At 45.5% G+C, this 16,038-nt stretch overlaps 1 protein-coding gene across 3 annotated transcripts in view; it reads left to right on the top strand.

Annotated features, from left to right (window-relative positions):
• Positions 1-16,038, top strand: part of LOC149359754 (uncharacterized) — a 33,175-nt gene that overhangs the window by 6,058 nt on the left and 11,079 nt on the right. For 2 of the 3 annotated variants that reach the window (XM_089571887.1, XM_089571886.1), the window contains exons 3-4: positions 2,529-2,654; positions 3,418-3,542. In XM_089571887.1, the coding sequence (XP_089428013.1) occupies positions 2,529-2,654; positions 3,418-3,542 (251 nt within the window). Of the gene's footprint in view, positions 1-2,528; positions 2,655-3,417; positions 3,543-8,633; positions 8,864-9,820; positions 9,887-16,038 lie in introns of those variants that run through there. The other variant, XR_016288801.1, reaches the window with a different exon arrangement.

Below are 16,038 nucleotides of genomic sequence, written 5' to 3' on the forward strand. Positions count from 1 at the left end.
CTGAAGCGCTAGCGATGAACGGACCATTATTGCAGAAAAAATAAAATAAAATAAAAACTAGCAAACTACTAACAGCGCGTTTTTAACTTGTTTTATTAAGAATTTTTAAGAACATAGGAGTGCAACTATTCGAAAATTTTAGTTCAGTTTATAATGCCGCAAGGCGGCGCGTGAAGTGGACATGTTCCAATATGTAGACGGCTTCCTAGATGTCGCACTAGACGTCTTGTCGGACGTCTAGAGAATTGGAGCGCACCCTTAGTCAGTCTTCCTGAGCCGGTAGTGCAACATTATTTTTGTTTCTTTTTAAACGTCCAAACTAACGAAAGTCTCCCCACGTGCCCAGTGCTTTTATGTAACTCAGCAGTTTGGTTGTGCAATATCTCTGCAGACCACAGCTTGAGAAGTGCCAGGTTTGTCAAATGGGTTAGCCTTTGTTGTTTGCCTAATGTCCCATTGAAACAGGCATTCCGCTTGTTTAATGGCTTTTTATTATATAATGTGTATTATAATGTAACCTCTATACACTTGACATAACATCATCTAACCTTGTGTTTGGCGCATGATAGCCATAGTTGCTTGCGCCACAAAACCCCATATAACTAACTGTTTAATGGCTGAAGTTAAACTGGTCATGCTGCTTCCTTTATTCAAATTTTATCACCAGGGAATTCATGTTTTCGTTTTTGTGTGTTAATACCAGGTTTCATTTGCTTATTACTATGTAATTGGAGTGCGCGCTTCATGTAATGAAAGCTGTTTTTAAGAGTGAGGAATGAGCTTGGGCAGGAGAGAGAGTGATTGCCCTGTGCTTGCATGGTTCAGTATAAAGTTAAAACAAAAAGAGTGGCCCGGCTCCACAGGTGTGGTTTACAGGACACTGGTATCCTAAACAGTGATACAAGAGGAAACTTGCAGAGAAAGGCCTTTGCGTTAACGTACAAAAACTCCTCAGCAGGAATTGCATCCTCATTTCAGTTGAAATAGTGTGTTTTAGTTGTTTTTTTTTTCATTAGTTATTAGTACAAGGCACGCACAGGGAAATTCTTGAATACCCTTTAATGCCGAAAACTATTTTTAAGGGCCTATGAAACTAAGTCAGTCTGACCTGGCTCATAGAAGCAAATTTGTGCACAGTGACGAGTAGTTGAAAAACGAGTCTGCGGAGGTACTGATTTCGCAGAAATGCATTCTCTGCCAGATGAATTCTATAGATTCCATCTTTAACAGGTTCTGTCATTGAGTGTGTCAAAGCCCCCTCCCCTTCTTTTTGCTTTCTGGTGGCAAGCTGCCGCATCGTGTGGCAACTTTTGCAAAACATTGATTCAGTCCAGACCAGTGGTGCTGTTCAGCGCAAAGTAGCGTCGTGCCTCCTTTTTGCCTTGTCCGTCATAGCATGCAATGTGGGTTATGACACCACGCCTTGTGGAAAGTGCAAGTTCCAGCCTGCCTGGCTTGGATTAACCACGTTGAGGAAAGTGCATATTGAGCATTGATGTTGCTACAGTGTATGGTAAATTGGCCCAGAGTACATTGACATTATATGCACGCAAAGAACACTATGCATGCAAAGAACATAACACTAACACTAAGAACGGAAGACAAACAAAGTGCATTGCTGCGTGCATGTAACAGCAGCAGCATGACAAGTAGTGTTGTGTGAAGTGGAAAATAATCATCAGGAATGCGTGTTCATGAGCATGGGGCAAGTTGTTCCCTGTGTAATAGAAAAATGGCTTCACCATTGACACGTAAATTAATTTGCAACACATGACAGAACTATAATGTGCTTCTCCGTGAACCATCTGCTTTGCAGTTATAAGCTTGAGTGACCGCCTCCTCACTGTACTAATATATGTGAAGTTGATGGCTCTTGTGTATTGTCAGAGTCAAAGTATGGTCCGTCCTTGGGACACCAAAAATAAAAGGCGGCAAGCAGGTAGGGCATTTGAAAAACGAAAGGAACTGTAGCCAGACCTCGAGAACTTTCGCGAATAGTCAAAACTGGGGAGGAGGTTTGTCTTTTCTGGGAGATGGTCCCCCTAAAGATACTGAGGTTAATCGTGACATAACCATCCTTTTTTTTTTGCATTGAACAGCGAGAAAAGAAAAGGTAGAGATGCTGCTTGTAAATATGAAATCATAGGCAACCTCTGGACTTCCTAGTCCAAACAATTTCTGGTCTGTGTGGTCAGAAAGTCTTTTTTTTTTTTTCCCCACCTTGATTATTGCTTAGTTGCATCTTTGAAGTCCTGAAATTTTTTTAATTGTATGTTGAATATTCTGTACAAACACTGCTTGTAGCTTTATTTTTTTGAACCAGGACAGTCTTATGTTTGGTTGCTCAGAATCTGTAGCAGCTTAGAAGAGTTGTGCTTCTGTGTCCCTAGTAATACATTTCTTTATCCTTCGCCGCAAGCCAGTGCCGCTCTCCTGAAACGCCCTCTCTGCCAGGCTTTTCTAATGCCAGTGTTGTCTTTCCCTTTCTTCCCGTGCGTGCCTCTCTCCGCCATACGGGTGGCACACAGAAAAGTGCTACAAGTGCAACCGGATAGGACACTTTGCCAGGGACTGCAAGGAGGCCGAAGACCGGTGTTACCGCTGCAATGGCACCGGCCACATCTCCAAGGACTGCCAGCACGGCCCGGATGAGAGTGAGTGGCAGGGCCCATGCATGCCGCTGCTGTTGAGCACGCAGTCTTGGGGGACGATTAGCTGAAGCGGCATCTAATAATTGTGCTGGCATCCGCTGGAGGTTGACTCGGAGAGGGAAAGAGGCAGAAGAGCTGCTATTACGCATCTGCGCGCCACTCTCTTCTAGCATAGAAGGGCATGTGTTCATCTTCACACGCCATTTTCTGTGAGGTTTGCGAGACACCATTTTCTGTGAGGTTTGCGAGATGTTAGTGCCAACCTTTGATGGGCCCCTGCAAGATGCTGTTGTAAGCACCACAGGGGCTGAATTAGTTAAGCTCTTCATTGTCAAAGGGTCCAGAGTTGTTATTGATAATGGAGTTTCAGGACTGTGTACACAATACAGGGGCTGTTAATTTTTGAAGCAAGCGCGGCAGTGGCAGATGGGACAGCTTATTTTGAACATTTCTGGCGAAGTGGGGTGTACTTTATTAGTATGTTTGTCAGAGATAAAAATCATGTTACGTAAGAGCGGCACATGTTAATGCTGTCTTGCCTTTGCACTTACATGGTGTTAAAGTTGAGCCGCGCAGCAATTTGGCAGTGAAGGTGACATCAAGGTCCCGCCCCGTATGCGGTGACTCGGCACAGTACACGGGATTACTAGGTGGTGGTCGGGGGCCAACCTGCAGTGCGAGTTGCCCTCTTCCCTGCACCTTTCTTTTGAGTGACGGTGCCTGACGTGTGTGTGCTGCCTTCCCCCCCTTCTCCTCTGATGACCAGTGTCGTGCTACAACTGCGGCAAGATGGGCCACATTGCGCGCGAGTGCAAGGAGCAGGAGAAGACGTGCTACATCTGCCACAAGCAGGGCCACATCTCGAGGGACTGTGAGCAGGACGAGAGAAGGGTGAGCGGGACGTCCCCCGTCCTCCTTTTGTAAATGCGACCCCCTGCGTGTTTCCATGTGTGAGACTCGAGCACTTTGGTCTTGCTTTTTCTGTGCTGTGTTTGCACATGCCAACTGTTGCATCGCATGGGCGTAAATGCTTTTCCTGCCTGCGCCACTGGCTTGTTAGGGCTCGTATTTTGCTCTACGTAGCACGTGGCATTGGGTTTTTCATGGGAGTGGATTTGAGTTCATGCAGTGCAGTTCCTTTCGTTTCGTTCATTCCTATCTGTCGTGGGCTGTGGCAATAATGGCTGGTGCAGGTACTTCTGAAACAGTGGTTAACGTGCGGTGTATCTGAGAAAATTTATATGCAATTGGCGTTGTGAAGTGGCCCTGTCGTTTTGCCTGTTCACTCCAAAATAGTTTGTTGCCTACCATTAGATTAGACTGAAAGCTCAGTGTCCAGTATCATTTTTTTTCTAATTTTGGTCGCTTCCTTACTTTTTGAGCAAGTTTTTTTTTTTTTTTCTGTGCAAATTAGTGATCGCCAATCGACAGACAATAGTGCATTTCAGTTTATTTTGCTCAGAGTTGAACCCGGCTATAGTGATCTCAGATATAGATAAGTGAAACTGTGGTCCCATTTTGCCTCCCATTGAGAACTGTACATCTGTTCCATTAAAAGTAAAGACATCTTTAACGAAGGAATGGTTATGTATAGTAAACAGTGTCTGTCCTTGGCGACATGCTTCCCACGAAATGACATCGCAGCACATGTGCGTTCTAGGACATCTCAGAGACACAGAAAGATGTTGGTGCTGTGCTATGGATCGCAGCTGTGGGAACGCTGCTCCAATTGTGCCATTGTGCACCATTTCATTAAACCTGCTACATGCTGCTACAAATGAGTGGTTTTTGATAAAATTGCATCAAGGCTGCTCCAAATACTATTTCAGCAACCAAGAACTGCGCCCAATGCGAAGAGGGAGAGGGTATTGTGCAGTGTGCAGAGTTGCTATTGCCCTGTGTGCAGAGGCATGACTCTGGTTCCTCCTCCCGGTATGTGGCGAGAAAGATGACCGATGAAATCCCACCCCGTCCCGTTTCGTGGCAAATGCACGTGCAGAGAAAAAAAAAATTGCTTTTAAGAGGCTTAGATTGTACCAAATTTGGGCCCTGCAAGATTTATAGGGCTTTTGCGCAGCACCGTTGCATGTCCCATGGCACTGATATAAGACCGTGTTTGTTTGTGCGATACACCATGTTAATTCGAAACTTCAGTGTAGAAAGTTTGTTCATATAAATAGCAGTTACTAAATTGAGCCACTCCGTGGGTTGGCTTATGGTGACCGCGTTGTGCACGTCTGATATCGAGCTTCACTCGTTGCTGGACACTTTTCGTCATACGAGCTTGAATTATATGTTGTGCTGCAAGGAAGTCCAAACAGAGTGTCACTGTGGCAAACGCTTTAAGCGGAATCGGCGAAGAAACGAGTGGGAAGCACACGTCAACCCCGAACGTATCAATGTGAAGGAAAATGGGGTGTTCCTTAAGGCGAAGACCACGCATGTGCGATAAGCACATTCATCCCGAGAGGCATGCCTGTATTGGGCTGCAAGAAACTTATCATAGCCTCCAAGATCCTGTGCAGTGCTATTAACCTGCAGTATTTCGTGAAACGGGGATTGCATGGTCGCACTTATTCTGCATCGTTAAGCCAAGTGGCCTCAGTCATCTCGGAATGAGGACTGTGGCTGCAGTGGTCTTCTCATTCATTCTGGCGATTTCGTTCAGTTAGAGCGCATCTTGGAGTGCTGTCACGTGACTCTTTCCAAATCTCTCAAGCTTTGTTGAAGGTTTAAAAAAGAAACCATGCTAACTTAGTATATACAGAACACAATTGAAATGGGCATTTTTAATGTTCTCCAACTTCTGGTCTGAAAAATTTGCAGTAATGTTAACAATACAAAATTAAGCTTATTTTAGTTTGTTACACAGGAAGTGAATTTGGGCGCATTTAAAAAAAAAAAAAGTGTGCAGAGCTGTCTAAAATGGCTGCTTGAAACCCTGCACTGCTCACACCTTTATGCAGTAAACTGTGGCATTCTCACCCCTGCTACAAAACACGAGGAAGCTGCTCCAAATTGCATTTTCACCTGCTAGTACAAAGCCTGCTTCAGAATACTCTTGGCCATTCCTGCCACTGATAACTCAAAATGTGATAACTCAAAAATAAATCATTATCACATAATGGGATAAGAGCAGATAAGGTATTAAAATGTTTCTTTTCTAAACCAACTTTGTGTATGTAGTAAGTAGCCAAATTACCAGACGGCAGCCATCCTTAGAGCCTTGCCATCACCAACAACTGATTGAGTGAGGACACTGATATAGTAAAACTTTTTGCTAGTCCAAGTGACATTTTTTGAGACGGTTTGTTTATTTATTTATTTGATTTTGTGTACCCTCAGGGCCGTAGGCATTGGAAAGGGGAGTAGTTAGACATGAAACCAAAACAATTGACAAAAAAACAATGGGGCTACTGTTATCGAAACAGTTATGGATGTGTCCAGTCATACAATGTTAGCTGAGGAATTTTAGAAAGCTGGTAATCTTTGATGGTTGCTGTCAGTGCAGGAGGCGATTCCACTCTGCTGCTGTATGAGGCAAAAACGACTGAAAGAAAGTGTTAGTTCCTTAAAATGGGACACCTACCGTATTTACCCAATTCCAACGCGCCCCCGATTCCAACGCGCACCCAATCTACGGCACCAAAAAAAAAAAAAAATTCAAGCCCCGATTCTAACGCGCCCGATATTGGTAATGAAAAAAAAAAAAACTACAAGCCCCGCTTCTAACGTGCATGTGGCTTCCACGAATGAAAATAATTTGCAACTGTTTTATATTTTAAGGAGAGATGCGGGTGAAAAAACCGCGATTTTTCCCAATAAAGTCGATTTTGAATTTTCTTACGTCTTGTATTCCCCCAAGCCTCTTCTTTTATGTATAAAAAAATCAAAGCCGATAACCAATGGGAAGTTAGTAAAAAATGCAATTAAAGCTCTCGCGGTGGCTTGCGAAAGTGCGAATTTGACCGAATTTCGGGAACGCGGCATTTCGCTCCACGGCGTCGCCCGCTCTTGAATTTTCGCGGGGAAGTAGGCCTAACCCTCTCCTACCAGAAGCCACTTCGGCAGCGGCGCATTCTTGATAAAAAATACGAAAAAAAAGATCGTTTCCCGCCCGAGTCGAGCGTCGCGACTGGCCCTTCAAATCACGTGGTACGATCGGAGCCCTTCCATTGGCTACGAGCATTCCACCGCACGGTCGGACGCAGACGCTCTTTCTTCGTTCTGCCGCCACCGAGACGTGAACCAACGCTTCTGCCCGGGTTTTTCTCCTTTCTCCGCTATGGATGCGACTGAGAAACGAGATTTTCTTTCATGCAAGTTCATGACAAAGCATCAGTATAAAGGAAGACGCCCCAAGCGCAAGCGGAGAGCTCCGGTGACGGGAGGTTCGTCTGCTGCTAGGCGTAACTGCGGCAGCGGCGATGCACCATTTGGATCCTTCAAGCTTCTTGCGGAGCATCCATGACTTCGTCAGTGCATCTGAGCGAAAGATAAAGACGTTCGACGGCCAAAACAAGCATAAAAACGAGCGCGGAAGCGCTGTTATCTGTTAGATCGGCATGATGCACGACCTCGTCAGCGGCGCGGCGTGCCCCGCCTGCGGACGATGTAATCTCGGTCAGAGAATCGGCCGCAAAACAGAAAGGACTCTCATCGTTTTTGGAACTTTACCGCTGAAATGACGCGTTTCCGACAACCGTTGTTTTATCAACATATTCTTCGAGCCGCGTATCTCGATCGTACAAACGCAGTGATGAGGCGTCCGCCCGCGGCAGTGCACGGGATAGCGTCGTCGTGAACGTGGTCCATGGTCGCTGAGCGCCACACAGATTGAAAACGGCTCCTGCGACGCAGAAAACGACGAGCAAACGTGCTCCCATGTTTGCCGGCAGTTAGTGAGCTCCCACATCGTATAATGGCGATGACGATGGGCAGCTATAGGGCAGTTTCGGTTTGCACTCGAATCCAACGCGCATGCGATTTTGAGACGTATTTTCCCCGAAAAAAGGTGCGCGTTGGAATTGGGTAAATACGGTACTTTGTAGGCATGATCTAATAGCGGTGAAAGGTGATGCGGGGAAGGGATGCAGCTACTACGCAAATGTGGGTGATGAAATATCTCCTGGAACAGACATGGTACTTGCAAAAGCCATTGCCTTAATTTGATGTCAATAAACACCCACTGCCAATTTCCGGCTCTGTTGTGTGAAGTTCGAGCTTTAACCAGCCAGTGACTCAGGCAGAATTGTTGCCTCCTCTAGTGATGTGACAGTTGGTACTTCTTTGCTGCTAGCTGACAGTGGCTTGTTAACAGTGGGCTACTGACGACTTGAATGCTCAGTTGAATGGCGCATTGCTGACTTGTCTCCTCGACCCTCATCTCAGTACCTCTCAATCCGAGTCACTGTGGTGTCGAGTTAACAGCAGTGTGCCTTGTGTATCCTCTCCGTATCTGCATGCCCGAATCATCACTAGTTTTTTCCTTGCATCTCTACTTGTATGTGATCGGTCTTGTGCATTTTGCTTGCCTGAGCCTGCGGCAGTGCTGAACTTTCTTGGTGCCAGATTCAGGTCCTTTGGATCTTTGTGACCGCTGCTGGTTAATAAGTCCTGCGTTGCGCCACATTTGGGCAACAGAAAAGGGCCAGCATGAAGCACAAGCTCAGCTCTGTTTGCATGGCTGATAGCTGACTACTATTGCAGTTCTGTTTGTGTACAGCTCTGGCTTGTCAGTTTGTGCAGTGAGAATGTGCTCCACCAAGGTGGTGCGCCCGCAACTTGTTTTAAGGGGGGGGGGAGCTCTGAAGTTTCCGAGGTGCTCTCATCTCTGCGGTGGAGACTTAACATTGGTGGTAGCAGCCTTATCTTGTTGGTCCACCTGTACAGAGGCTCCCACCCTTGCTGTGCGTGTATTTCATGCCATGCGTTGCACAGTTTGCCTTCTGTCGGTTCACCTCTAGTTTCATTTCGCACTAGCATGCACTAGCCCGTGCGCTGTCCACCCTACCAAGGTGTCGGTTCACTCTGGCCAGCACTACGGGTCAGGTACGCATCACTGGCAGCCCCTGCATGACTTCCCCTCCCCCCTTTTTTTCCTGTCGTGCCACTCTAATTCGTCTCATCCTGCGATAGCATGCGCTTGCCCGCTTGCTGTCCAAAGTACCGAGGTATCGGTTCTTCACTGTTCCCGGGAAGGTGTCCACCAGGTAGGCATCGACGGGGCCACTTTTTCTGCTCGTCTCGTGTCTCTGTGTGCCCTGACTGTTGTCCTTCGCTCTGCTCAGTACTCTTGATTCCTCTGGCAGTAGCAAGCAGCTACTGCAGCAGTGGTGCTTAGCTTCGGAAGGGACGCAGAAGTGAGTCAGTGAGAAGAGCGGCTTCCGTGAGACGCAAAATCGCGCATCGCCTGCTCGTGGCGCTCAGAATCTGCAATTTCTCCAAAGCTGTGCGCAACTGGTCTGAGTAAAGTACCTCCAGCAGTTCGGCTTGCGAGCTGCAGTACAGAATGCTGTGGAGGGATGTATGTACAACTGCTTAGAGCGTGTAGCTATAGACACTGTTATTACTGCAGCACGAACTAGGGACTTCTGAGTTGTATCGCAAAATTGGAATCACTTTTGCACATGTTGCAAGTAGATATAGTTGTGAGCAGTTTCCGCCGTGGTGGCTCAGTGGTTATGGTGCTCGGCTGCTGACCCGAAAGACGCGGGTTCAATCCCAGCCACGGCGGTCGAATTTCTGTGGAGGAGGCAAAATTCTAGAGGCCCGTGTACTGTGCGATGTCAGTGCACTTTAAAGAACCCCAGGTGGTCGAAATTTCCAGAGCCCTCCACTGCGGCGTCTCTCATAGCCCGAGTCGCTTTGGGACGTTAAACCCCATAAACCAAACCAGTTTATGGCGGTAATGTGTGCATCCCTTCTGTGGCAAGTCGCTGCACCAGTTCTGTTTTACCCTGTCTCATCTGTTCTCTGCTTGGCTCGTCCCGTTTTTTTTTTTTTTTTTGTGCTGCATGCTCTGTTTTGAGTGTTGGCTCTCTGTTCGTTGGGAGAGTTTAACTTTTTTTTTCTTTTTAGTTTTCTTGCTCTTCATGCAGCTCTTCTGATTTTTGTTGTTCCCTTCTCCTCCTCCTGATCCCTGCTCTGCATTTGGCCCCCCATTTCAGCGTCCCGAATGAGTCGGGGGTGGCAGAGCCAACTTTTGAGAAAATGGAAGCCCAGGACGAACCACCACCACCGCGGCGTTTTTCACGTGCACAGGAGCAGATTTGAGTGTTGCACCTCCTCCCCTCCTCTTCCGCCTCCCGATGCGCGCTGCTTCCCTGCTTGAGCCCAGCTGATTATGCAGAGTCGCTCTTCTTGGCTGCACATGTGTTCCCCAAAGACCCGATATCCCTTCCCTACATTTTGTCCCTTGGTGTTGTTGCAGCACTGGTTCTGGAACCTTCTTTTTATTGTTTTATTTTTCTTAATTTTTTTTTTTCCCACCCTCTGTGTGGGTGTTACTATAAGAATGGGGGAAGTTGCATGCTGATTTGAGCCGTTAGCTACTGCAGTTGCTGTACTCTTTAGTTTAGGAAGGTTCTATTTGCTGGAAAAGCATCTGTACCTGTTTTTGCAAAGCTGTGTTATAGTTAGCCCCCCCCTGTTTTTAGTTGGGGTAGTTCTCCTGTTTTAGTTCCTGCTGTTGAAGAAGTGCATTGCCGCGTTGTTGTGTGCGTCATGCCCCTACTGCAGTTTGTTTTGTTTCTTGCTACTATGTAGTATTTTTTTTTTTCCACCTGTCCTTTCCTTTGCCTGCACGAAGTTGTAGACTGTTTCCCCCCACACACTTGTTGGCTGTGCGCGTTGAAAACGACGAGGCGTGCGTTGTGGTTTTTTTGGTTGTACATACAGGATCCTTTTTCTCATTCACTCAGGAGATAAAATAAAATGGGAGTGAAAAAAAAATAAAGGCAGTTTGTTGTTTTCTTTTTGTTGTTGCTTTTGGCATGAAATTGGGAGAGGGAGTTTCAGCAGGGGAGAGAATGGTGGGCATGTTTATGTTGTTGCTTTTGAGCATGCGAACTGGAGGTGCCTTGCTGCATGAGGGCTGGAATTTGTCCCTGCAGAGCTGTAGTTTGCATACAAGTCTGATGCGTTGTACATCACCGCTTTAAAAGACACTAAAGGGAAAATTAACTGATGCAAGAGGCTATCCTAAGCTGGTAGATTAATTAGCCTTCGGGGATATTGCCAGCCTTTTTGCTTCACGGAAAGGCAAAGTCGCTGAATTTTTCTGCATTGCACATCTGAAGTGCATCCACTGTCGTGTCACTGTTATGACTGGGCATGGTGCTGGCAAGTCGAGAAACAGCGAATCTCTTCAAATCGGAAGCAGCGAGCAAACTCTACATCTCATGTTCATCTGATATGCCTTATATTCACCAATAGATGATGTTACCATTACTGCCTTGACATGAAGCCCAGTTCATTGCCCCTTTTGCAAGTAGATACGATCCCGGATGTATCAAATTATTGTTTATTAAGTTGTAACGTCCCTGTGAAAGCCCCATGCAGAAGTATAGCAGTTGCGTTTATATACGTTTATGGCAGTACGTTTGTTAGATCGAGTGGCCCTTCTCCTAAGTGCTCTCCTGCGATCGCTTCACACGTGTGAAACCGTGTCGAGGGGGGGACTGGTGAGTGCAGCCAAAGCAGCTGCACAGCCCAGCCTTGAAGGTAGCCTTCAGTCTGGAGTACAGTTTTTATTTATTTATTTATTTATTACCTCAAAGGCCCCGGTTGTGGGGCATTACATGAGGGATGGGCAGATTACATGCAGATTATATAAAGATTACAGAGTACATAAAGATCAGGATACATAAAGATTACAGGATACATAAAGGTTACAGGATACATAAAGATTACTGATTACATAAGGATGGTCTCAATCTTTTTCTTGAAGTCGATGCAGTTGACGATGAGTACTGCTTCCGGCGGCAGATCGTTCCAGTCCCGAGATGATATGACAAAAAAAGAACGGAAATGAGATGTTGTTCTTGCAGCGGGTGGGTATACGGTCTTGATGTGGTTGTTGCGGCTAGAAGGACGATGAGCTGTTGATATGATAGATGATCCTAAAGGTGATGATCCTATACAACGCCGCTGCCACATGCGGTGAAGCTGACCTAGATGACCGTAAGCAACTGCTGCTCTAGCCAAATTAGCTGCTGAAGGCGTAGAGAAAACCTACGGTGCCTTACTTTTAATCAGTGGTTATTGTCTTAATGGTGTATTGGTAAAAAGTTAACTAATTCCAAAACACCGTCTGCTGCGGTGTCAATGCGAAGCAGGCTAGGCCTAATGACATCCAGCGAGCTGTGCATTGCCATAATGCTGATGTGCAGCACCTTACTGCAGGAAGCACACTGCTAGTATGGTTTCACCGTATTGTTTAGTCTAGGTTACAGACAGGCTTATCTATTTGCATGTTTTATATATCAGATTATTGACGTATCGAACAAATTCGCGGTCACTGTCGAGTTCAATATATCTGGGATCGACTGACTGCACCAGCGCCACCATTTTGCAATAACATGTACCTTGCTTGCACTTCTGAGGTTGCCATGCATGCAGCTTTACTCAGGCAAAATGCGAGGTGGGCAACGCTTTGTGTTCTCATATCTCAACATAATTTGCTACACTGCAGTTTTGACAGTAGTTCCTGTCCATGTTGAAAAGGTTTCACATGAAAGTGATGAGCCTATTGTGGCCGGCAAAGAAGTCACATGACCAGGCACAGCTTCTACGATTCTCTGGGAACATCACTGCAGTCAATGGTTGGTTGGTTGGTTTATGGGGTTTAACGTCCCAAAGCGACTAAGGCTATGAGAGACGCCGTAGTGGAGGGCTCCGGAAATTTCGACCACCTGGGGTTCTTTAACGTGCACTGACATCGCACAGTACACGGGCCTTTAGAATTTCTCCTCCAAAGAAATTCTAGCCACCGCGGCCGGGATCGAACCCGCGTCTTTTGGGTCAGCAGCCGAGTACCATAACCGCTGAGCCACCGCGGCGGCTATCACTGCAGTCAATCGTTTTCATGCGATGTGCTGCCTTATCGAAGCTCTGTTCTCGGTAAATGTGACAGGTTTGGAATCAGACGCCAGTCTCGATCAAGCTAGAATAACGATTCCCCTTTCATGTCCTTTTAAGAAGGTGGACAAGTATAACTAAATGAATTCTAAAAATTTAACCATAGGGGTTTATTTATCACTGGCTCAAGAATGGTGTGCAGATTGGAAACTCTCCTCATCATTATCAGCCCACCTGTATTGTCACAAAACTGCGAAAAGCTAACAGCACTTGTAATTGCCACTGTGCAGCACTCGAAGATTTTGCCTTGCTCACTGGCCTATCCTGTGAAAAGAGTGCCTAAACACTCTTTAATTGCTCAACAAGGTCTGGTCTATGCCTCTCACACTTCATCCAGCGTCGTCTCTCTCATCCTCAGTTGCTCGTTATGCAGTGATGGAATTGCATGAACTTGCAGGTAACCAGAACTCAGTGCAGGTCTTTTAGAGAAGGCAATAGTGGATAAAGTACAAATATGCTGATAGGCCAGTATAAATACAGAGGATGCTTATGCAACATGGCAGAATGAAACAAACTACTAATCGGTTACTGGCGAGTACCTTACACACCATGTTTGAGGAGACCCAGTTAACCTTGTGGGAATTCAGATTTTTTGTGTTCATCAAATATGAAAACATGCCACAAGGCTAGTTCCTCAGCTTGACAGCTGCTTATCAAATGTTGACACACTGTTCCAGTGAAAAGCACTAGACTTTTGCGGTTCACTACCGGTTCAGTGCCTGACATGCCAGCGCTTGCTCTTATGAAACCTTGCTTGCATAACCTTAGCCTGTTCCAAGCACTGGAACAATGCTGGGAAACACGAACACTGGTGCACTGTTTTGTTCAAACTGTAGCAGCAAATGGCTACATGTCGGGCATGGTGCACATTGGTCAATGGTTGTTCCAAAATGCTGTTTTTGTGGCTGCATTCATTTTTAAGTGTGTGACAAGCTGCTGTTAGCTTTTTTCTTATGCCCTAGAGCTCAAATTAATCAGAAAAACGATGCACCGCTGCACTGCACAGTACCAAAAACTAAAGGCATTATTAAACAAAAGGCTTTTCTGACCAAACCAAGCGACAAGCTATGTGGCTCACTGGCAGTCTGTGATATGGACAGGACATTGGGTTTTTCCAACACAGTTGATCTTGTGACTGGTGAATGTGGTGTGGTATGATATGAGGGATTCAGCATTGTGAGGAGTTACGTTGACCTATAAAAAGCATCGCTTACTTATTGAAGGTCGATATTATCGAATTGCTGCTTACCTTAGGTCAAAAATTACTTATGGCCATTAGGAGCTCTTTAATGTTCACCAATGTTCCACAGCACGCAGGCGTTTTTGCATTCTATTTGTTTAAATTTGGGCACACATCCAAGTTGTTATCTCAGAACTGCCTGCTGAGACGCAGAGCAGCTTAGCCTCTGCACCACCAAAGAGGGTGTGGTAGATGAATATATACAACGTGTTTTGTATTTATCAGTCCAGTTTGTAAAACATTTTGCTCAAACTACTGGACTATTTGGGTTCAAACACCAACCACAAGGTAGCTTATGCGGGTCTGCATTTTTTTTTATAAGTAATTTAACATTGGAATCTGCCTATAGTGTACGGAATTGGTGAAAAGCTGGTCAGCTGAAGCAGAATTTTCGTCAAGGCGAGCAGAGCAGCCGATTTGAGTGGCTGCACCATCTGGCAGACTGCGAGGCAACCAATGTCTGGGTTCGGAGGGGGGTAGGCCTCGCAGTTCACATGATGGCACAGCCTGTCAGATCTGCTGCTGTGCTCACCTTGACGAAAATTTGCCGCAGCCAGTCACAATTTTTCACCAATCCTGGACAAGTTCAAGTGTTAAATTATGAAAAGACCGTCAGCCATCATCAGCTACCTTGTGGTCGGTGTTTCGTTTCAAATAGGCCAGTAGTTTCAAGCAGCAGAATTTTTATAATGTAGACCAATAAATATGGAACGATGATGAAAGGATGAAGTGCTTTTCATGCTTAGGCATACGATTCAAGGTCAGCCACCACAGCACATTTGTTTAATGTTGCACAGGGACCTTTATCGGCATGGTTGCAAAGCTTGCAAGTTGGTACAGATCCATGAATTGCATGCATTAAAATGTAACGTGGCTGGCAAAATGAACAGACAAGTGTGGACTAAGAAGTAAAGCTTATTCCACTTTCACAGATTGTATACACTTGGGGCAGAAAGCAAATGCACACTGTAACAAAAAAAAAAAAAAACAGCATTTGGAGCCATCAACGGTCTTCTCACTGATGGCAGTTTACAGCTGATCGACGCATTTTTTCCTCTTGTTGTAATGCCGAAACGAAATCTTTGAACCAGAGACTATCTTTTGCATATGGCAGTGCTTTGCAGCCCCTGCATGTCATATGTCCTCTGGCTCTAATGTTTTGTTTTATCATTGTAACAAGATAGTGTGCATAATCACGGAAGCTTTTTATATAGCTAAAAGTATAAACATTTGCGCCACCCAGCCTTCAAATGGCTGGGTACATGCCATTTTACATCATAGATCACCATTAGCCGCACAGAGTAGTGCGTGTGATTTAGAACTGTATTTTGAGTTTCCTGTCCACTATAGCAACAAAGATCACTCAGATTATATATCCAAACATGGCCATTTCTTGTATTGAACTAATTGTACAGTTGATCCTCAAACTTTTTGACAACTTGACTAAATCGGGTGATTTTTGTCAAAACACATCTTGTCGCCAAGTAGAACAGCTGTTCTCATTCATGGTGGCATCATAAATTTTCTTACTAGAGTTAGTATACTAGCTAAGCAGAAAAATTCCAATGCTTCGTTGTGGATCCTGCTGGTTTGTTTTGGTTTCCAGTGGATTATACTACATTTCTTTGGGATGTTTTGGCTGCATTTGGATTCTGTAAATTTCCACTGCACTCCGTTGGCTTCTTTAGTTTCAGCATGATGCCTATAAGCTCTGTAGTGACCACTAGACAGCAGTTCATATTGGAAAGATTGGACAGGACACAGACTTTTCAAGTTGGGATTTGATGCGAGCGAGGACTGATCATTGACTAAGTTGGAAGGTTCAGGGTCCACTGACCGTTTTCTTGCTGAGTGTCCATGAAGATGAGAAAAGTGAAGTTTAGTTTGGAATAAGTGAACCGGTTTGGTTTGGTTTGATTTATTGGGGTTTAACGTCCCAAAGCAACTCAGGCTATGAGAGACGCCATAGTGGAGGGCTCCGGTAATTTCGACCACCTGGGGTTCTTT

The sequence above is a fragment of the Amblyomma mixtum genome, chromosome 2 (assembly GCF_055824585.1).
Source record: "Amblyomma mixtum isolate Tamu chromosome 2, ASM5582458v1, whole genome shotgun sequence".
NCBI lineage: Eukaryota > Metazoa > Arthropoda > Arachnida > Ixodida > Ixodidae > Amblyomma > Amblyomma mixtum.